The 22,348-nt window shown below is 51.2% G+C and overlaps 7 protein-coding genes across 7 annotated transcripts; 4 read left to right on the top strand and 3 right to left on the bottom strand.

Annotated features, from left to right (window-relative positions):
* Positions 1–6,085: 6,085 nt before the first annotated feature.
* On the top strand, positions 6,086–8,630 carry C7974DRAFT_388931 (type I 3-dehydroquinase-domain-containing protein). Its single transcript, XM_046141314.1, has one exon. It carries the CDS (start codon positions 6,542–6,544, stop codon positions 8,597–8,599), a length of 2,058 nt encoding a protein of 685 aa, XP_046000669.1. The 5' UTR covers positions 6,086–6,541; the 3' UTR covers positions 8,600–8,630.
* A 627-nt stretch (positions 8,631–9,257) lies between these two features.
* Positions 9,258–12,601, top strand: C7974DRAFT_135943 (fungal-specific transcription factor domain-containing protein). The gene is made up of 7 exons (XM_046135475.1): positions 9,258–9,702; positions 9,754–9,820; positions 9,876–10,134; positions 10,190–10,354; positions 10,403–10,581; positions 10,634–11,684; positions 11,733–12,601. Exons 1-7 carry the CDS (start codon positions 9,568–9,570, stop codon positions 12,451–12,453), a joined length of 2,577 nt encoding a protein of 858 aa, XP_046000668.1. The 5' UTR covers positions 9,258–9,567; the 3' UTR covers positions 12,454–12,601.
* A 1,776-nt stretch (positions 12,602–14,377) lies between these two features.
* C7974DRAFT_135978 (uncharacterized protein) lies at positions 14,378–16,432 on the bottom strand. The gene is made up of 3 exons (XM_046135477.1): positions 16,160–16,432; positions 14,607–16,080; positions 14,378–14,434 (listed from the first exon to the last, which is right to left on the bottom strand). Exons 2-3 carry the CDS (start codon positions 15,963–15,965, stop codon positions 14,390–14,392), a joined length of 1,404 nt encoding a protein of 467 aa, XP_046000667.1. The 5' UTR covers positions 15,966–16,080; positions 16,160–16,432; the 3' UTR covers positions 14,378–14,389.
* On the top strand, positions 16,405–17,345 carry C7974DRAFT_135948 (uncharacterized protein). Its single transcript, XM_046135476.1, has 2 exons — positions 16,405–16,789; positions 16,840–17,345. Exons 1-2 carry the CDS (start codon positions 16,673–16,675, stop codon positions 17,158–17,160), a joined length of 438 nt encoding a protein of 145 aa, XP_046000666.1. The 5' UTR covers positions 16,405–16,672; the 3' UTR covers positions 17,161–17,345.
* A 748-nt stretch (positions 17,346–18,093) lies between these two features.
* C7974DRAFT_331121 (mitochondrial carrier domain-containing protein) lies at positions 18,094–19,929 on the top strand. Its single transcript, XM_046139093.1, has 8 exons — positions 18,094–18,484; positions 18,542–18,576; positions 18,624–18,697; positions 18,751–18,969; positions 19,019–19,204; positions 19,254–19,399; positions 19,447–19,558; positions 19,607–19,929. Exons 1-8 carry the CDS (start codon positions 18,311–18,313, stop codon positions 19,741–19,743), a joined length of 1,083 nt encoding a protein of 360 aa, XP_046000665.1. The 5' UTR covers positions 18,094–18,310; the 3' UTR covers positions 19,744–19,929.
* A 129-nt stretch (positions 19,930–20,058) lies between these two features.
* C7974DRAFT_373850 (uncharacterized protein) lies at positions 20,059–20,921 on the bottom strand (the record flags this gene model as incomplete). Its single annotated transcript, XM_046140126.1, has 3 exons — positions 20,059–20,588; positions 20,638–20,813; positions 20,866–20,921. 3 exons carry the CDS (start codon positions 20,919–20,921, stop codon positions 20,059–20,061), a joined length of 762 nt encoding a protein of 253 aa, XP_046000664.1.
* A 294-nt stretch (positions 20,922–21,215) lies between these two features.
* Positions 21,216–22,062, bottom strand: C7974DRAFT_410597 (uncharacterized protein; the record flags this gene model as incomplete). The annotated part of the gene is made up of 3 exons (XM_046143481.1): positions 21,216–21,736; positions 21,787–21,962; positions 22,013–22,062. The coding sequence occupies 3 exons, from the start codon at positions 22,060–22,062 to the stop codon at positions 21,216–21,218; spliced, it is 747 nt and encodes a 248-aa protein (XP_046000663.1).
* Positions 22,063–22,348: the final 286 nt, after the last annotated feature.

The raw sequence follows: 22,348 nt of genomic DNA, 5'->3' as shown, positions 1-22,348 counted from the left end.
ATACGAGCATCAGCAAGACTATCTCAACTTAGATACGTATTCGTTGTTGTATTGATAGATTTTACAGCGACCTCACCTGGTAAACCATGTGCGAATACCATTAGTTGCATGCTAAAATCATCCGTTCGTCTAAGTAGTACACTAGAGTCTTCAGAGCTCGAAGAGCTAAGGAAGTGCACTTGATATGACCGGCCGTCGTGAACACACGCTCGTATCTGTCAACAAGTGTCCTGATCGAAGTGTGTTAGACCCCATCCTGAGCAATTCCTTCCCGGCGCCCTTCTTGAATGCCTTTGATATGTGATGTCCTCTAACTTGATCAATTTCATCTCGACCGACTAAAGTAGACTGAAGCTTGCCCAGGTGGTCTGATGACTAAGTAAATTTCTACATCCAAGTCATTCAGTCGAATCACTTGCGTTGCACCGCGTACCTTGTGATCTGAGGAAGTTGAAACAGACGAATGGGTCTTTGCTATCTAAGAATGGCTTACAGTCTTCGCGTGCCTTCGTAATGTACGTGTAATATGAATGAATGAACAGTTGGTAAAGTTGGGCGTTTGTTTAGTCAAGAGAGAATGCGTGTTATGCTGCCCTGCGTGGAGGGGTTCAGTCCTGGCAAGGGCTGGTCAAGGCCTTGAGACACCGGCACCTGTGCCAGCTCGTAGACCATGATTGCGGCTATACACGCCCCGTCCTGATGCCATATTCTCGGATAACCCGAGGCCCTTCAGGGGTCTATCCATGTCATTTCTGCTGTTACATCTATTAATAATTAATTGGGTCATCGTCCCGTTGTAAAGATGAGTGCAAGTACACAGTCGCATTCTTTGCCGGCTTCATGTCAAGTAGAATGAAAACTTGATGCATCCAAGGTTTCTATCAGTCGTGTTGCTAATTGTTAGAACTTCGATGGATCCGTTACATTATATTCTCAATGTGGTGAGAGTTTTCCGCTTACATTTAGACTGCGCTAATACTTTTCACTAATCTATCGAATTATACTTACCAAAATGTGCGGACTCCTCTTTCCCATTGTCTGCGTACTTCAACAACTAAAATCAGATAAAAAGCTGCGAACACACATTTGATCGGCATCAACGCATTGCTGCCATGTGAATGTACATAAGTATTATCTTGGGGGTTTTTTTTTCGCAACAGCAGACGTTCAAACACAAGTGAATAGATGCATTGCTGTGTGTTTCCAATTGCTATGCACTAACATCAGCTGCTCTCTTGATAAGAGCTAAGTTGTCGACACACCGACTTCGGCGGCATGCTATCGAAGCGCAGATGATGCTAAAGAAGTATAAAGATGACTTCGATCACCACGAAGTGCGGAGGTAACTCCTGGCAATAAATGAGGACTTCCATGTAAAACAACCCCCCGCAGCTTGGGTGAAATATCTGCGTTGCGGTGTGTTTTTACATATTTTTGTACCGCAGTGTTCATCAACGTCAACCACAGGAAGATTAAGTGCCAGGGCTTTGTAGAGCATGCAGTGAAGCTCCGCTATCTTTATACAAGAGGAATCTTCCTTTATCTTTAAACAAGTATAAGTCAAAACGGTACAGTCAAGACGATCAATCTGTCAGTCTCTAATCTAACATCCATCCACACTGCTTGATTCTGTGTTTAGATCAACATTACCTCAATAATATCCAAGAAACGCCCTTATTATATGACAGCGAGCTCATCGAGGGGTCCTGTCAGTTTGAACCTCAGGTCAAGCCGCAAATTTCAGGTTCAGCTGCTCAGCTCTCACATCAACAGCTTGAAAGCCGTAACAATCTTGCATAAGCATCTAGAGGGCAATGGCCGCAACTGCACAAAGAAGCGTGAGGGGACGATGATTGTACTTAATGCGTTCAATCTATCTGTGTGTGAGTGACTACTATAACAGTGCTGCACTTCTCGATAGCGTCGCGACTGTTGAGATGGTTTCCGAAAACGAAACATGTGACCCGCAAGATACTGTTGGTAGAGCCATCCAAGCGTTTTGCAAGGCGAAAGCTTAGCAGAAGAACCTTGTCTTCACGGTGAAATCAGACTGACATTATCACGGTCGAAAGACATGTTGCGTGGTTCTGCGCCTCATAAGGTAACGCTGGATCGAAGTTGATAGGTATGATAGGATCATAACAGGTTTATGGGATCGGAACTATAAGCGAACTATACTTAGAGCTTACTTTCTGGCAACGGACAATAGTCTGTAAGCCTCAGCTTTCCGCCGTGCTGCAGAGGCAGGTGGGCTTGAAGTTCACGCGTACGAGCAGACGGTCGTGTTGGCGTTTATCAATCTACCAGCAAACAATCTAGCTTCTCGAAGGCTTTTCGAAGTGTAGTATCCGGATGGCTAACCGGGACCATATACTAGGTATCACTACGGTACAAGATCGTGTACAAAACACCACGGTCCAGTGTTTTTTTATACAGGAGAAAGGTCATTTTAGGTATTAAAAAAACACCGCTAAGCCGTGTAAGATACCCGAAATCGGGGTATATCACCCGAATTTGCGGTGTGTTTTACCCGATGCGGTGTGTTTTACACAGAATAAGGTTCCTTTCTGGTCAGGAAATACCGCACTTGTACCTCAGTGTATGGACACTGTGTATCGGCAAATAGAGACCGTGGATGTCACGCAGCTGGTGGCAATGATACTCAGCAGGTACTGTCGCAGTGAATTCACCACGAGGATGTGTCCGATGAGAAGAATTCAGCTTATCCCCAAGTGATATGGCGATGGCGGTGGCAGTGCTGCTGAGAGCAGTGCTACAAGCGTTCGTAATTCGAGATAGGTCTAACACGATGTCAGATGACCTTGAGAGGTTGATGAAGGTTCTTCATTGCTTTGCATGATGACCTGATCAGACTCCAATTCAATCATGATCACTGCTGGTAACAGAAGCGCCAGGGAGACGAGATTGACTGTCTACGAAGAACTGGCGTCAGACATCAAATTGGAAGACAATATATTCATTTTGCGCTTGATTGCAGCCAATTGAGCTGCACGTCAACGTTTTCGCATTGCTTACTGCCGTAGCTTCATTGTCGCTTCTCCGCACTCTCTCTACCTAGGTAGCGTATAAATGTCAAGGCGAGATGATAGACCCTTTCAGCTCTTCATTTTGATCAGTTCTATATGATAGGAGAGTGTTCTTGAATGATTCGTCTAAGGTACAGTACCTACTTCAAAGGACAGTGAGTCGTGAAGACAGGAAGACTAGGTACCGTAAGATCAGTCTCTAAGGACATAGTCTAAGCTTACACCAAAGGTACAGTCCAGCACAAGCGGCCGGATCATGAGAAACTTAGCCCAGGTGTGAATAATGTTCAAGTTCATTGTGCGAATTTACCAGAGACGGCATACTCGTGGCTCTGACTGGTGAAGACATGGTCTACGAGCAGTCAGTCGTATAGATCTTCGCGCTAGTATCCGCTTTCGCGTCTTATTTATTGCATCCTTTAATAGTTTAATTGAAAGGCATGATCAGTGATCGTACACTATGTCTCTGACGATAGCAGCCGAAGAGCCGTATGGAGCTTTTCGACGGAGGCCTTGGCTGTAGCCCATAGTGGTACTGAATCTGCCGTAAATTAAGCACGGTGCTCTTTGCCAATCTGAGAATGCGTTATTTTCTTCCTTATTCATGCAGGCGTATGTATCAGGTAAAGCCCGTAGTAAGAGGCGTTGATACGTTCATTTGTACATTTATCACCCCTCTATATTTGCGCCACCGGAGGTCAATAGATTACTCCTTGATACTTCAGCCAGCATGAGCAATAACTACAACCACTAAACGTTGATAAGATACGCCAGCTAGAGCCATGAACTACCTTAGGCGTGACATGATCATGCTGCTTACCGGAATGGGCTGAACTAACTATTCTGTGCAGCCACAAGCATAGGCCGCATGCCATTAGTAGATCGCCTTGGGCGTCACGCTTCGAACCCACGAATTCAACGGCTTTGGAAAGCCCAGAGAAGGAGGCCGAAGAATGCTTGAACGATGAGGAAGCAGCTCACTTAGATACCCTTGCACCTCTCGGTATGAGACAAACCTCACTGACTTGACTTATGCTGTCCATATTTTCGTGAAGTGGCTGTACAAGTATAAGATCTCTGTACAGACACGGTGTTTAGGCCCGCAATACGAATTACGGCATCCCGGCGCTGAACACAATCGTCGTCAGTGACCGACTCCTGGCACGCAGACTTCACAAAGGCTGTGCAGAGGCACTTTATCAACACGTACTGGTAGGATAGATAAGCACCAGATCATCATCACCATGCGCCTGCAAGAATCTGTCAGAGGACCAAGTCATCCTCGCAGGCTTGCATGTCATGTCCTACAACGAGAAGACTGTCTCAATTCCCGGCATGGAACCCGTGATTGACAATGGTTGCCATGGAAGCTCCTTGCCTACACCAGCATAGATCTATGTAGAGGAAGACTGCCGTCAGGAGCTATGGTGTTTATACGTGCGACTATCCTAGGGACCGTGATGCAAATCTCATGACGAGGCGTTCAGTGCTCTCTCGCATCAGTATGTTTCTCTAGTTCTGGATAGACTATGACTGGTGGGGATTGGGGAATTGACAAAGGAAGCATGGGTGCCAACCTCAACAGGTGTCAGCCGATATCCTGCTGGTCCAACAGACACAACGAGGACTAGTTGCATACTGGCAGGCCGTAGTACAAGCGATATGGTGTCATACCTGGACCCGTCCCCCGCTTGATGTATGCAACGGTTGCCTTAGGTCGTAGTTTCTCCGGATGCTGACATTCAACATGCAGTGGTGAAAGTACGAATCATGCCGCACACAGGGAACAGTCCGACAGACCCTTGCGAGTTTGGCTTGCGACGAGAAGCACTGTCATCGATGGAGGTCCTGCAAATGTTGTACCTTGGTGATGCTTGCGAGAGATTGTCCTCGAATCAGTAGCTGTCATACAGACGCTACCGAAGTTGATTAGGATACTGAAAGAGATGATTCTGGATGAGCCGAACGGTTCCAAATGCCACCTTGATTGATGGGATTTAGCCCAAGGCACAGGGTGACAATGTGCTTTCCCATGTGATGCGTGCAACAATAACCGTAATTTCTCCCGGCTTTCCCTGTACTCTCATAACCAGCCGTTCAGTCATCAGACCAAGTGTCACCGCCCGTCCTGGCGTCACCACTGAGGCACCAAGCCATTCCAATCTCTTTTCATCTACGTGCTGTACCTCGCTAGCGGATAAATTCTAGTGGTTCAGTTGAAATCCCAAGACTTCCAAGACGTCGACGGGAACTCTTATCTCGCAAAATAGACAGCAATATCTTTGCATCTTCAATACCATCACGGTCGGAAGGCTCGTTGACATCCTGAAGTTGCGATCGGGAAATGAAGTCGTAATCATCGTGGGGCTAAGGTCCAAATGCCGCGGCTTTCTGGCAGTATCCATGGCCGTAATGTTGCTTAATGCGGGCCGATATAGCTCAATTCGGGTTTCCTATCACTGCTTGTGAGGAGAAAAAGAGGAGCTGAGCGCAGTTGGCCGAAACTGTCGTCATCTTAGAGGCCGGGTAGCTGCTTTGAGGCCGGATACCTGCATTGAGCCCGACCAAGTTGAAGCAACCCAAGCAAGCCCTCAAGCTCTTTCAAGAGGTCGAAGATACTGCTCAAACCTGACCCGAGGCAGTGCGGACAGTGTCAAGCGAAGAGCAGTCTTGGAACTGCGCCCTCATCTGCCATATGGCGTTCGCCGAGCTTGTAGTCGGTGCGTGCCGTCTTGTTATCCAGTCTCGACGCTGGAGGATGCATTTCTGAGGGTGCCTGAAGGCTCGGGAAGACCTGAGGATGTAACTCTGCGACACATACCAAGCCCCATTCTCCACCAATCCCCGCACTTTCGCCGTCTGCCGCTAGGGCGAGCCGTCAGCAGCTCGTCGATGGGCCCAGACGGGGCAGATGGCGATGGTGAATAATGAGTAAAATACAGGTCGTTGATTGGTGCAATAACTGTAATCTTGGCGGCCGATTAGAAGCCGACGGATAAACCCAAGACCCAGCAGTCGGTGGACGTACCACTGGCTCCGCCCTGGCCCGCATGCGCCCAACTCCCCCAGAAGATGTGATTTTAGCGGCCATTCTAACGGCATATTCAGTGTCCAGCCATAGAACGGGTTTAGAGGGAGACAAAGGCGCGGGTTTTACGGACGCTTAGTGCTTCCACCTGGCCTGGATGTGGTGCTATCTCTCTATCAAACTTCAGACGCACGGCGATCAATCTTCTGTCTTATAGCGCTTCACACGGGTAGGCCTGCAGCCACCCTCTGTTTGAAGCCAGTATTCTTCCACACCCTGCCCCACCCACCGGCCGTTCGTCTACGACGCGGAGACATGGTAGAGGTCGTGATTGGGACCATTGAGTTGTATACCGCCCGTCGCATCCTCGCCGAACTTCAACTCCGCATCAACGGCTTCAACATCTACGGCTAACACCACCGACTTCGAGTAGCGCGCGACACCCAGCGCTCACGTCGCAGCCTACATGGCGACCATGGTGCAGGCTGAAAGCGTGACTAGGACGCACCTCAAGACTCCTGAGGTCACCATCGATGTTCAGGAGATACCTGGCGCAGTCAAACCGTCGCTGCTGATCCTGCACAACGAAGGAGAGGAGGACATCGTTGGCATCTTCGCAGATGTGCTGGGCCAGAAGTGGGAATCCACTGTCTCAGTAGACGCTGTGAAATCAGGGCCGCCGGAGACGGTGTATGGCTTAAAGAACGGGCTTGCAGGCGCGCAACTCGAGAGCTGGGACCGGTCGAGACTGCTTATCAACACACACCGTGTCGATGGTGGTCATGAACTGGACGAGGCCTTGACTGACCGCTGCGACTACGAGTACCTGTACACGCGCACGCCGTTCTTTCGTCGCGACGTCTCCCGCTACCTGTCTCTGATTCTGGGGCAGATTGCGCCTCACAGAGATTTGACAAAGAAGGCACGCACAACGCTGATTTCCACCACCTTCCCCGACGTACACGCCGCGCTACCGAACCTCGATATTCTGTCAGTGGGCGCAGATGCTATCGAGATACGCGTCGATTTGCTGGAAGAGCCACTGGCAGATGGAACAGTGAACAAGGCGCCCACACAGGTACCTAGCTTGAAGTATGTGGGCGAGCAGGTCATGATCCTGCGACAGCGCACAGAACTGCCCATCATCTACACAACGCGATGCACCAACGAGAATGGCCGGTTTCCCATGGACGATCCCAATCTCTTTTACCGATATTTGGCGCGCGCGATACAATGGGGTTGCGAATATATTGATGTGGAACTGTGGTTGCCTGAGGAGATTAGACGAAAGCTGGCACAGAACAAGGGCTGCAGCAAAATCATCTCTGCGTTCCACGACTTCTCGGGTACCTTTCAATGGACAGCGCCGGAGACACAAAGGCTCTTCGAAAGGGGGGCGGTGTATGGAGACATCGTCAAGATGTATGCTCTAGTCAATTCCATGCAGGAGAATTACGAGCTTGAGTACTTCAGGTCGACCATCCAGACCAAGTACCCACACCCACCCTTTTCTGGACTGAACATGGGTCCGACCGGGCAGCTGTCCCGTACCATGAACAAGATATTCACACCGATAACACATCCGTTGCTGCCAAGAATTGCAGCGCCTGGTCAGCTAAGCGCTGCCGAGATCAACGCAGCACTGCACACCATGGGCCAGGTACCAAAGCAGGACATATATGGTATTGGCAGTGTCCGATCCACATCACAAGCAATGTTCTTTGAGAAATGCTTCAATGAGCTTAGTCTTCCACACTCTTTCATGTTCGCACCCAGAACGCCAAAGGCCTCGATCGAACACATCCTGCGGCGTCCTAATTTTGGAGGAGCGTACATCAATCCTCCATTAGCGGCATCTTCGGCTGCATATCTCCCCTCCCTGTCCAATGCTGCACGAGCCATAGGGCAGGTTGACACGGTGCTGGTACGCCCAGGCACTAACAGCCCATCCTTCATCGGCGACAATGCGAGATGGAAGGGCATTCGCGCAACATTAACCCGGGATTTTGTGCCTTCGGCGTACAGCGGTGCCGCCGCACTTCTCCTCGCTAGTAACGAGGCTGATGCATCGGCATCGATCTTCGCACTGAAGAGTCTGGGCATAGGGCCTATTTACACAATAGGGTTCAGATCAAACGGCCCACTGTCAACTGATGTGCAACCGGTGCGGTCTGTCGAGGATGTGAAGCGATTAGAGCAGCCATTTGTTATCATTTCGGCTCTCCCAGCAGAGAAGTCGCTACTCGTTGTTCCTTTATTGAAGCACTACAGAGTTGATGGGCGTAATGGCAGCACGAACGGGCATGGTAGGGCAGGAGGGAAGCCTGCAGGCAAGGTGTTCGTCGACTTGGCCAGTGGGCCCCGTAAAGCTGACCCACTGGCCATCGCAACATCAGCGGGATGGACTGCATATGGAATTAGTGATGTCTCGGCGTGGACAACAGTCGAGACGCTCAGGCAACTTGTCGGGCAGAATGTGTGTTACGATTTCGTACGTCTAGCATCGGGAAGGGGTCTCTTCTAGAGTCGAGTAATCAAGACCAGTTTTATACAAATGAACTTTGTTGATGGCATGTGGCTGGTGTGCGTCGCACGGCGTAAAACCCCGTTGGCGCAGAGTCAGCAATCCTGTCTCCTGCAGCCTATTCATTCACCGCCAATCATTGCCGCAGGTTTCCGGAAATCCCAACCATCTCGGGTGGTTCGAGATGAGGCCTCGTGGGCACTGTGCAGCGGAGCACTGCATACTGCATCAACCACATGCTGGCAGATGCACAGGTTCTGGATTGGCTCGCTTGTAGCAGTCTCAGCTACCCCGGATTTCTCAGAATTCGACAGGTGTGTGTCTCATTCGTGCTCCGGCGCCAAAGGACTGCACTAGGCCGCGCGCAGAACAATGCGTGAGACGAATGCAATCTAACGCCTAAATTGCAGCGATTTGCCAGGGCTACAGCCGAGGCAGGGTATGCTGCCGCAGAGAGTCGAGTCCATCGGACGGGGGCCCACTAGGTGCCTCCGCCCCCGGCCAATGCCCCCATGATGCACTCGGTTTTGCTGTCCTCTCCGCACTTGTGTACCCTTGGCTTTGACTGCTTAGATGCGCCAAAGCTACAAGCATGCGGGCAGCGACAAGCATGCCGTACTCGGTCCAACGGTGCGTTGCCACCATCACACGGAGATGGCACCGATCGCTTATCACGCGGTTGTACCCCAACCGTTCTAGCATTTTCAGGCATTGTCGCAACTCCTGCACGTGAACAGTAGTGAACTGATTCTAGCCGGAGAGGGCGCTCGCTCCCGCATACGCTCATCAAGCCTTGCTGTCCGTGACCCCCCTGCGCGTCCCCACCGCCAGAGGCCTTAATTTGAGTTACTAGCTGGCGCTGTGCATGCTCGTTGCCGTGAGCTCTCTTCTTCCCAACGTCTTGTTCGTGCTGTGACGGTTGCCGGCCGCCATACCATGCTGCTTTGTTGTTGCTCGCCAGCGTCATAATGTCTACCGAGGTCTCGCAGTCACTGGCAGCCGCAATGTCGAGACCTCAGATCGGCATCGACCGCTTGCCTGCCCGTCGGGTCTCGAACGAGCCGCGAGAGGCTATGAATTGCAAAAGCTGTCGCAAACGAAAGGTAGTGGAGCTCTTCCACTTACAGACGACATTGCTGACAAGTTGCCTACAGATCAAGTGCAACCGTACACGGCCGACTTGCGAAGCCTGTCAAGTGTTTGCTGTTCCTTGTGTCTACGGTATGCTCCACACTTGCTGGTACCTTCCTGCAGCTACGTACTAACACCCCGTAAGACGCAGTCCCCAAGAAGAGAGGGCCAAAGACCGATGTCCTTGAAGCCCTGCTGAAGCGTGTTGATGGACTAGAAAAGCGCCTCCATTCGGAAGGAAAGAGCGATGAGCTGGTTGAAGAGCTCTCCTCCGCTATTCATGATGTCGCCGATAACTCCAAGGCCACCAAAACCTCCCCCAATATGCAACCTGCTAGCGACTTGTCCCCAAAACATGGCAATGTCAACATTGCCAACCAGTTGATGTCGCCCATCGAACCGAGGTGCGACCTGCGACTGCCCTTGCTCGAGCTCCTTCCACGTGCTGACATCTGATAGCGTACAAACACCAACGCTTGCACCAGATCTACTGCTCGACACCTATTTCGCCAGGATACACGGGAAGCCCTACTACATATTAGATGAGGCTACAACACGGCAACGATTGCAAGCTAATCAACTACCGTCGCATCTAGCCTTTGCTATCTATGCAGTTAGCGCGAGGTTTGAGACCCGTAAAGAAGGCAAAAGCTGTGCAACTGACACTCCCAGGTACGCACCTCACTTTGGCGGTTACAATGCCGCAGTCCGAACAGGATCAGAATACGCGCGACGCGCACGGTTGGAGATCGACATTGATGAGCCATCGATTGAGGCTCTACAAACCCTGATGCTGCTCGCGCAAGCAAGCTTCCAATTAGGGAAGGGAAAGAAGACATTTATGTTACTTAGTACGAGTCAACTCATTTCCAGAAGCGCGCATAAAGCTAATACTGGGTTCAGACGCTGCAACAAGCATGGCATTTGCCCTCGATCTCCACCGCGAACTGCCACAGGGCATGAAAGTTACTCCCGCCGAGCGAGAAGGTCGACGACGACTGTTCTGGTCGTGCTATCTCATGGATCGATTCGCAGCCAGTGGCTCAAAGCGCCCCTCCTTGGTAACAGATGAGTCGATTGTACTTCGCCTGCCAAGCTGGCAGCTGCACCCGAGCGCGATGCTGTTGGAAGGCGACTACTTCCCCAATGGACAGAATCTGCAATACATGGGTGGCTCTGGCAAGGCTGGGCAAGGTAGCATGGGCATGCTTATTGGGATAGCAAGAATTCTTGGCATCACAAATCGCTACCTTGCCGCTGGAGGGGTCAAGGGCGATTCACACTTCCCCTGGCATTCGCTATCCAACCTGTCCAAGATTCGCCAAGAGCTTGACATCTGGGCTTCAGACACACAGGACACTTTTACCTCGATTGAAGCACTGTTCGGCCAACCTGATAGCACCATCCTGGTTCTTTCGAAGCTAGTGTACCATCTGATACATTGCTTGATCTATCGCCCGTTTCTACCAGTTGATCTGGCTGAGCTTTCCGGGACCTCACAGCATCAACCCTGGCAAATCGAGGCAACAAACTTGTGCTTCTTGCATGCTAATGCTATTGCCGAACTCGTAGAGATTGGTAGAGCCTCCTCCATCATCGATTGGCCGGCTTTCGTAGGCTACTGCGTCTGCACAGCCGGCACCATTCACGTCCACGGCGCACACTATCCTGCCCGGGAAGGAGAGGTCTTCTCTGTCAGCGCAGAGTTCCTATCTCGCGAGATGCAACAGCTCTCTGAACTCCGATTCATCTGGGCGGGCGCGCAGCATCAGCGAGAGACATTGCAGACTATCTATGGGTGTCATACTGAGCTTGTGACATCACTGGCCAGCAACCCAATGCGCTTTTCGCCGGTATTCCAGCTCGATGATTTCTTTGATAGGTACCCAGGTCAGGTCTTTGATGGATCACACGTCACCTTTCTTGATATTCAGGTTGAGTCCATCCATGAGAGGTGAGCATCAATGCAAACTGATCCAGGCTCGGCGCTAATGTATCATAGCCTGGCGACCTACAACATCGAGCAACGCAACAATATGTATGTCAACAGCGGCATCGTTGGAAACTCTCACGGGTACCAACAGCAGCAACACACCCAGCCACAGCAACGACATTATTCCAACGGCCAGCCTAGCAAGCGGCGAAGAGCGACCAATTCAAAAATAACACCACAGATTCAATCGGCACCTCTGCCGACACCTACAAGTGCCACATATCCTCCGATAGTGAGGGCTTCGCGACCTTCCGATGCCGGGCTTTCCGACACAACCTCAAATCCAAGCCCCGGCGATACAAGGGTGAACGGACCGACGAATCCACCTTTCACACCACCACCGAACCATAACACAATGAACATGCCAAACACGACCAACGGTGGCGGGAACAGTCAGATTGGAGGCCTGGCCCTCCCGTTCAGTCCAAACTTTTCATTTTCGCCACTGCCGCAGTTTGCGAGTCTAGCACCCTCGCCAGTACCACGCGCAGTAAATCCGAACCCGAACACCGATAACTCGATGTCGCATTTCGACCCGATGCTGAGCATGCCGACACCATACGATCAGCAGCCGACACCAGGCGCCGGTAGCACGTCAGGTGCGTCGGTGCACACAGATCCCGATAGCAAGGATCCATTCCTCAGTCTACTGGAGCAGCTCGCAGAGAACGAGGTTAGCCATGGTGGGCCCAGCGAGCTGGACTTCTTCCTTAGTGGGCAGAGTGGATGACGAGATCCCACAACTGCCTGAAGTGGAAACAACTCCGGACAGTTCCGCGGTTTCTCTCACCATGTCCTTGTTGCATCAGACTGATGTCTACGTTCCATTATCTCTTCGCTTCAGTAAATATCTAATAGGCTTTGAAAGCTACAAAACGACATTTTTTTAGAACCATCACGGCTTGGATCAAAAGACCAGGTATCCTCATCAGATTTTCGGACACCAACAAGGCGCTTAGGGGTTCTGGAATCCTGAGGATGGTTCATCAACAACACATCATGGGATCACGTACAGGAAAACGGACATGGCGATCTACAGGGCCACATATCAGCCATATTGTATTTGTATAATGAGAGAATATCATTATCTCGCAGAAGCAGCATCATGCATTGCGAGGCACTCACATGTATCAATGTACACTCTTGCTAGCCCTGTAAGCTCAATCCTTCTCAGGAGCCCATCAAGAGCAGGTTCATGGGTACCCAGGAATCAAGCTCGGTGACGGCACCGACCCATTTGCGCTCACGCCACGCCATGTGTGCGATACCATTGATCATCTCCATTCGCGAGCGCGCGTTGATACCCACCTCCACATCCCGTATTTTGACACTGAAAAGCTAGGACGGGCCTGCTGCCCATGACGGCAGCACAACCGGCACGGCCGCGGATAGGGCCGAAGGGAGTTAGCGCAGGAACCTAGTGGTTGAAGAGCAGAGTTGGCACCCTTGATGGAAGAACAGCGGGCCACAGAGCACGGACGTCCCCAGATCTGCTCGACCAAGCACCCCGGTTTTCCGTTGCTCCAGGCTTCTGCTGACACGCGTAGTGTGGATAGCGGGACGAGCAATTATTCGTGAATACACATGCGAGTACAGGGGTCCTTGTATTCAAGGACGCAAGGCAGATGAATGAAATTGAGATTGCCATTGTGGGGTATGGACATGGAACGAGTTATGCAGCGTGTCGGAGCTGAAGTGTTAGCAATGAATGCTGCTTGGTGCATGCTCCGCCAGTCTGATCTCTGTGTACCAGCATCACCAGTTGCTCTCAGAGACCCGTCATACAACACTCATGAGTAGGTATGCACCATATTCAACGTTCTTGCTGCCCAGAGCGCCTCGGGCGCATTCAGCCTAGTGTGAGCCCTTAATCAATTTCCCCCAGACCACTTCGGCAGTAGATACTCCACGATTCTGCATCTCACCCGAATCGTTTTCAAACAGCCACACACACCCGCACACCCCTCGTGCCTGACCGCGTTTGCACTGCCTTGTAGCCCCTGCGGCACCCTACGTAGCCCGGTCTAGACGATACGGAAGGGATCATCAGGGTCGGTGAAGGCTAGCACAGAATCAAGACGGAGGGTAGTATCCGTGCACAGGGTGTGGGAAAGGGCAAGTGGCAGGGCTGTGTTTGATCGGCCAGATCGCGACAGGTGGGGTAGTGCTTCTGGAAACTGAGATGGAGGTGTGGATTGTACCTACGTGGCTGCCCTGGATTACGGAGAGGGCTTGCATGAACCCTATTAGATACAGTGCCCCTTCGAATCGGCTTATGAGACATTCATCGAATTATCGATTGCGATGGGGTGCATGCAATGCCAAAGCCTTTGTGATATCGCATGCATGCAACAAAACAACGGTTGCAAGCGAAGCGCGGGGAAAGCTCGTCCCTCATGCAGGGCTTGCAATCGCTTCTCGTAGCGTTCATGCCGGTAAATGAAGGCATAGTGTGGGACCTAGGAGCAACGCATACGGATGGTACGAGAGTAGTTGGAGACTTGCTTGATGATTCATACGTATCACAAACCACTGTAGAAATGCAGAAGGTGCTCCCTCATTGCTTGAGGCGAATTTGGTATTGCGTTGATCTATTACGTGTTCGTCGTGTATGGATGCCTGATCTACCTCTTGCATGCTAGATAAGCCGAGCGTTCCTGATGGGTTTAGGTCATGGTGACCAATTCCTCAGCAGAGACGGGGTGAATAGCCTGCAGAACGAGTTAGCGAGATCAAGCAACACATGTATGCCAAGTTCGCTTCCCCGCTAATACGACGTTGTTGTGCTTGAGTCACCATGCGCCTCACCCGCCATCGTGACACATGGCACACGTGGCCGGGGGAACGGAAGGAATGAAGTGGAACGGGCTGGACTGGACTTACCACACAGTTGTCGAAATCTTGCTTTGTGGCACCCATCTTAATCGCCACACCGAAGCCCTGCAGAATCTCACTACTGCCTTGACCCAGGATGTGCAGACCGACGACCTTCTCCTCTGGACCGACGCAGACGATCTTGTATGCTGTGGGCTGCTTCTCCTCGGGCTCCATCATGGCAAAGTACATAGCCGTGAACTCTGCCTTGTAAACCTTGACCTTGTCGCCGAATTTTTCACGCGCTTCTGGTTCCGTCAAACCGATGGAACCGATCTCAGGATGAGCGAAGACAACGCTAGGGACGTTCTCATAGACAAGGTGTGCGTCCTTCTTGCCGCCAAACAGGCGATCTGACAGACGGCGACCAGCCGCAATAGCAACGGGTGTCAGCTCGTAGCCACGATCACAGACATCGCCGATGGCGTAGATGTTATCGATGGAAGTGTTCTGGAAGTCATCGGTTACGATATGGTTCTTCTCGTTGAGCTTGATGCCAAAGTCCTTGATGTGTAGGTCTTCGATTTCGGGAACGCGACCGGTCGCGAAAAGGACAGCTTCGACCTCGACAGTGCTCTCCTTCTTTGACTCGTTCTCCTGGTAGGTCACGCGCTTCATGCCGTTACCAATATCCTCGACCTTGGTAATTGACGAGCCCTTGTACAGGTTGATGCCCTGGCGCTCGTACTCCTTCGTGACGGCATCCTGGATCATGGGGTCGAAAGTTCGCAGAAGCTTGTCACCACGAATGAAGAAATGTGTCTTGGTGCCCAATGCGTGTAGCATACCGGTCATCTCGACGCCAATGTATCCAGCGCCGCTAGTAGCGATGCTCTTCGGTTGCGTCTCAAGGTCGAAGAAGCCATCGCTGTCAATGGTGAGTTCCTTGCCAGGGATATCAGGCTTCTTTGGTCGGCCACCGGTAGCGATGAGAATGTGCTTCGCCTTGACACGCTGAGTGCCTCCGTTGTCGAGCGCAATCTCAACCTCGTTCTTGGCAACGAACTTCGCTCGTCCCTTGATGTGCTTGATCTCGTCCTTGTCGAGATTTCTCTCGTAGATACCGTTCAGGCGCTTGACATAGGCGTCGCGCTTGTTCTTGAAGTGTGGCCAGTCAAACTCGGGCTGCTCCTTAACCTGGAAACCGTATGCCTTTGCGTCTTTGAATGTCTCCGCAATCGCAGCAGCGTTCCATGTGACCTTCTTGGGTACACAGCCAACATTTACGCAGGTACCACCATAGCGCTTCGACTCGACGGCGATAACCTTTGCGCCGTGCTTCGCAGCTCGTCGTGCAGAGGCAATACCTCCGCTACCGATACCAATGACAAGGTAGTCTGCCTCCTCGGTGTTCTCGATGGGAGCCATTCTGACTGCGGATGTGGAGAAGTGGGATGACAGGTTCGAAAGGCGCGCAGAAGCCAGTGTTGCTTTGGCGATAGGGAAGTGGGACCGCGATAGGAAGCTCGAGGAAGGAGGGGTACTGTGGGAGAGACTCGGTGTGTGAGCTCGTAGCCTACAAACAATTGTTCTACGCATTAACGCTGCAAGTGGGTTACTACCTCAACTTATAGAATGACGCAAGGACAGCTAGAATGGATTTGCAATTGGCTGTTTGTAAGCTCCTATGGTCGGCTGGTCCGGATGCAGAAAAGCTCCACTTGCTTGGTGAGCGGCGAGATCGTGGTCTAGAAGGCTGCACGAATGTTTGTTGACATAAGGGACAGGATTCGTCACTATGCAACGCGCTGCGCGACTTGTATGGCGCGCAGAGAACGCAAAATATGAGAAGAATCGACTTTTCCAAGATGGCTATGACGGAAACATCGAGGTTCAGCGCGAATGGCGTGCATGGCGCTAAGCCGCTCTCGATGCCTCTTTCGCTGACCTCATCGATTTTAGCTGGTGCTTTGCGACAAATCGTATGATCACGCAGTGAGCCGCAGCACCTTCACGCACACGACAGCTGTACTATCCTGGGTAGTAAAGTAACGCTCACCGATGTGCGCTTTGCATTCGCACGTCTTTGGTTGAATCTACGAAATCTCTAGTTATCTCGCGCAGCTGCCTTCAACATGGGCGGAAGGCTATCAACACCAAAAGGAGCTGATGGCATGAACGAGAGCTCAAAACCACACTCGAATAATGCACCTGCCCGCCTCTCGCGGGGTGGTGGTATAATCAATGGCCGGGTGGGTTCTCCTGAACCGAGACAGCATGTGCAATGACTAAGCTCAGACAGACGATCATGGCACCGTTAGCTGCTCTCACCATGGCCGGCTTACTCTTCGTCTACGCAAGGACATCGATTCGTGCCGCTAAGCTAAACGCTCAGAAACACAGAGAAGCAGATGGAGGACAAATCAGCTGGCACAAAGAAAGCTTGAGGCGGCATGGCCAACTCGAGCGGGTGGATAATGACCGCAATACTCTGAAAGAGGCGCTTGTTGGCAGCTTCACCAGTGACAAGAAGAAGAAGGGCGTGGATACGCAGGATAAGCTGCGTACAGAGTACTCCAAGGACGAGGAGGAGCTGCGCAGGATCGTAGGCAAGAAGGACTGATTTTAGGAGTACGTCTTCGGCGACAGTGATCCACAAAATAGCTTTGCATGTTTTTGGCGTTCAGGTTGAGCATACGTGGCTACATTCAGCGCGGTGCTGAGGGTGACAGAAGTGAGCAATAGCACTATGTGCAGTGGGACTCGCTTTGTACCAGACGTGCAACTATGATCATGTGTATATGGCATGATACATAGGTACAAGTGTCTGAGCTGCGCCTGTCATACATGCATAGTTGAGTACCACGTCCGCGGCCGGTAGTTTGGACACGGCAGACGTAGCATGCTTCGGCTGCACCACGTTCTGCACCCAGGTATGTCTGATCAGCCACCTGGCAGAATGCAGCATCTGAGAAGGAGGCCCAATAATCGCGTCATGGATCTTTCTTGTTGAAGTGTATGCGCCCTAAATGGAAGTATTCCGTAGCAGTACCAGAACGGGTTGGATCGTACAAAAGTGCCAAGTGGCTGGTCAGACGTGCCTGGGTGCAGTAAGTACTAGGTACACTGTCGCTGCAAGACATCATCAAACATTTGTCGCACACGACACTGAGGTGCAGAAGGTGTAGCGAACCAAACTCCAAACAGGGCATTTGATGTGTCGTTACAATCATCCGACCGTGGTCTGATTCGTCGAAGCTCTCTGAATGTGGTGTGGCTTCGAGCTTCACATGCTCATGATTGGAAGACCCCGCATTTGACCGCTGTATGAATCGATGCTGAACCACCAAGTCCAGCATTGCCATGTGCTTCTGACAGCAATTGTATCTGAACAAGCGAAGACGTGAATCAGTGACAATTGATGAATGGCGCAGTGGTTTGCATGAGTGATTTGAAACGTCCGGTCAAGAGATATGTCGTTGGTTAGATCACCGCGCTGCGGCCAATAGCAATTTAGGTCGTTTCGAAGCTTGACCCCACCACAGCATGCATCATCGTGCTTCCCGACCCAAGACGCAGCGCAGCTATATCACAGCCATTGTCACCAGCCCTCACTCGCAGCCAGCCAGACAACCGCTCCGCCGCCGTCGCGCAACCTCTTCGCCTTTGTCAGCCTGACCTTCCAGCGGTCTTGATGGAGCTTGCCCGGCTACTGGCCCAGTCGCGATCGCCGTAGGAAGACACCGCGTCTTCCACAGCTAGCGATAGCCAGTATGCCTGAGCAGGAGGAGACGAGACAGCGGCTCAACACCATCGCCGGACCTCCAAGAGATCTCACGGACGTGTCGCGCGCCGTACTGCGCAGCGAGCAGGCCAAAAGATGGACCAAGAAATACAGGACCGAGGTCGCAGCGAGCTCTAGCAGTTTACTCTCGACAGTCGTCGCAGTATGTCGAACTATCACAGGTCACTTTCATACAAGGACTACAGCTAAAAGTTCACAGTACCCTCTCGATTCTGTGAAGACGCGCCTTCAAGCGTACGTGCACGTCATAGACTTAGACGAGTACTGCTGACCCCGAGAAGCTATAAGTTCAATTCATTCAGCGACTGCGTACGCCACACATATCAGACCGAGGGTTTACACGGGTTCTGGCGAGGTACGGCTGTTATCACTGGTGTGATCAGGGCGCATGCTAACATTTCTGCGCAGGCGTTTGGTCGCCCCTTGCCAGTATTACCCTTGTCCGCACCGTTTCTTTCTCGATCTATCAGCGTTCTAAATACACAATCGACGACTGGATATATCAAGCAACCGGGAGTTCGCCGCTTGTGACCGCAAACACAAAGGGTGCTTGGCCCACATTCTCGACGATATCGTGCTTTGGGCTTGCAGGAGCGACTGCTGGCGCTACGATAACGGCGATTGCTTGTCAGTCATACAGTCTACGATTTTGACGTCCAGGCTGACCAGGAGACAGGCCCATTCGAATTGACTAAGCTGAGCGCCCAGATATCCGTGTTGATGGCAGAGCGCAACGATGGCTGTAAACAAAACGATGCGATACGGAAGAGTTACCAAAACCTTGGAACCTTCAAGACAGCACAGAATCTAGTGAGACATCGAGGGTGGTCGGGCCTCTACTCTGGCTTTCACCTGCACCTGTGTAAGGATATGGAACATAAAACCCTCAAGCAGAGACTGATCAGCTATAGTGCGAGATTCTATTGGTACCGGTATCTATTTTGTCACGTATGAAAGCGTCAAACAGATTCTAGCCAATGCACGAGGAACTTCTCCGACACACCCTTTGGCTGTCGTCATCGCTGGAGGACTTTGCGGTCTTGTCAGCTGGGCATGTGTATGCTTTCCCCCTATATTGATCATATCAAGTGGCTAACCGTATAGATCTTCCCTATCGATACTGCGAAGAGTATCTATCAGCGCAACTGTCTTGTGGGCGGGAAGGACAAGCAGACGAGGCCAAAAATCCAATTCCTAAACCCGCGGATGTATCGAGGTGCGTCTCAACCAGACCTCACATACGAAATCGAACTAATTTTTCTAGGCTTGGGTGTTTCCATGTCTCGTTCCTGCGTGGTCAACGCCATTTTCTTCACTGCATTTGAATTCACCAAGAAGCGTATCAACCACATGGATATCGACGAAGAGCTTCTACGCCGATACGATGGGGGTGTTGACTGATTTGTATCGCACCTGGAAACTGCACTTTTTGATTGTACATGCATAGGGCTTGGAGTAGGGTTGTGCACATAGGAGCACAGGGGAGTTACTGGCGCCACAAACGGTATGTAAGGTACCATTGATGGGGTACCTGTTTACTTGCATAGCATTGAATATAAGATGCACCATTTCTACAGACGGTTTGCGCCGACATCTCCCAAGCTAACCCCTTAGGCTCTTTCTTGGTGTCGCTCCTGTTTCGGCAGCTCAGAATGATTGTCTGTTTTTGCTTGTGCGTTCAAACCCCACAACGGGATTCTGCCTTGTTCTCCCTGGTCATATTCCATAGGCGGACGAGGTCTCGAAGTCATCAACGCACGATATAGTGCAGTTATCTCCCCTTTCGTTGTCCGTGCTATGCTTGTGGTAGTCGCAGCGATCCAAGAGCCTCCGTTGGCCGTCTTGGGTTTGCATATACCTCAACGCAACACCAAGCAAAAAGCTGTGGGGGAGCTGCGATCGAAGTTGCAGTTCCCCATTCTTCTCGGTGTCTGACTGTTCGTGCCAACAGAAGCAGTGCGAGTCGATCAAAGCCTGTAGGATCGGGCTGTCGGATCGCAAGTGAGTGAACGCGTAGATGATGGTGTCATAGAAGGGGATTTGAGTATCGACGATCAGACTGTCAATAAGCGCGTTCTCAGACGCGAGAAGGTAGCCACTGGCCATGAAGCGGTCGCCGAATTCGCACGCCTTGATTCTCGCGAGTTGCATGGCTCGGCCTGAGGTGCTGCCGGGGGGAGTTTCCGCGCGAAACTGATCGTCTGTGGGGTATCGCTGGGTGTACAGCCATTGCAGAAAGATCTCGACTATGCAAATGGTAAGCGCAATTTCTCAGCTACCCACGCAGTCACTTACAGGTCTTGCAGTCGACGTCGTCTAGACAGATAGCTTCCTCGGCCACTTCTTTCCAGTTCCCGTTAAGTAACCTTCTGAAGTACTCTGAGTGCTGTAGCAGAAATCCCGGATGTACGAAGTATTCGACGTGGTCTGCGCCGATCTTGAGCTTGACAACATCGTCGCGCATCATCTCCCTATGTTGAGAATTGGCATTTAGTTTAAATGGAGAGGATGTGGATGGCTTACCCATAGTTCTGCGTCACTACTTCGATTGTCGAGCCAGACCAGCTTTGAGTTGCCATGTTAGAGTGGGAACGAATGTGTGAGATAAGTTTGTGTGCGAGGGAAGACGTGGGAGGAGCGACGACAAGAGGTCAATGCACAGTGAAGGTGAGAGTGAGTGTTTATTGTCCCGATCATATGTTTTTCAATCAGTGTCTGTTGCTAGTCCTCAGATTATCTAATATCGAGGCGATCGTTATTTGTGAGCTCGGAATATGAGTCTTGCAAGTGTACCATTGTAAGATACCTTGTATCGTTACTCGACCTTGTTAGTCAAGCCCGAATGCCTTTAAGAAACTCATCTCAGCTTAATATCACTCCGCTTCTGTATCCGTAAAGTCGTCTAGGTCATCTTCCAGGACCTCCTCTAGCGAAGAGTGATCATGATAGTCACAGCTGAGTTGAATCCACTTGTCTTGGTCTTGCGTTATCTCAGCGTATCTCAGCATCACACCTAGAAGAAACTCTCGAGGAAGTATTTCGCGGTGATCGACCTCTCCAGGGACCTTTTCGTCCATATCTGTAGTGAAGGTGGCACAATGAGTATCGATCATTGCCTTCAAGATCAGGCTTTTTGTTGACAAATGTTCGTACGCGTACGCGATCACCTCATAGTAGAGATCGTCTTCACTCGTTACTATGTAACAGATGAAGGTGCGTTCAACGATGCGACCGAACTCCGAAACCAAGAAACGATCTCCGAAGTGGCAGGCTTTAACTATAGCCATCTGCACTGCTTTGCGTTGCCAAATATCTGGAGTGAGAGTGTCTTTCAGCCATTCCGAGTACTTTTTCGGCACTTTCTGCGTATAGAGCCATTCCACGAAGATATCAACTAATGCAATGTCAGTAAGCCATCATTGTAACCGCATAAAGCCAACGCACAGGTATTGCACTCAACGTCTTCAAGCGTGATGACACCCTCCTCTGCTTCCTTCCAGCTGCCATTGAGCGCACGTTGGAAATACTCGCTGTGCTGAGTGAGCAAGCTCTTGTGGACGTAGTACGGGGTGCTTTCATGGCCAATCTTTATAAGCGCCATGCCAGCACGCGCATGGCCACTAGACTCGTGTCAGAAGCAGCAAAGGCGGCACTCGGACCCTCAACTTACACGAAGCGACGCGTGAGCCTCTTGTTGCTAGTGAGGTTCCCGCCTGACATGCTGGGTTGCAAGTGGTAGGTAGGTGCTGTGTGGAGAGTACGACGAGGTCAGGGTTTGCGAAAGCGGTAGGGGTCGGTACAGCGATGAAGTAAAGGAAGCGCAGATGTTTGTTTGGAACTTGGTCAGGTAAAATAGCAGTCGAGCTTGACTTTTCTATTTGCATGTGACTGTAAAGCTAGCAAGTAACCGTAATGATCAATCTTCCGCTGGTTGTAGATTACCGCTTCGCTCTTCCTTGCAGTTGCGTTGGTATGCACTCTGACTGCTACGCTAGATCTAGTTCTT

This window comes from Boeremia exigua, assembly GCF_020726555.1.
Source record: "Boeremia exigua strain MPI-SDFR-AT-0100 chromosome Unknown C7974scaffold_3, whole genome shotgun sequence".
NCBI lineage: Eukaryota > Fungi > Ascomycota > Dothideomycetes > Pleosporales > Didymellaceae > Boeremia > Boeremia exigua.
The sequence above is the reverse complement of the archived record's forward strand: the minus strand, read 5'-3'. Positions and strand labels throughout refer to the sequence as shown.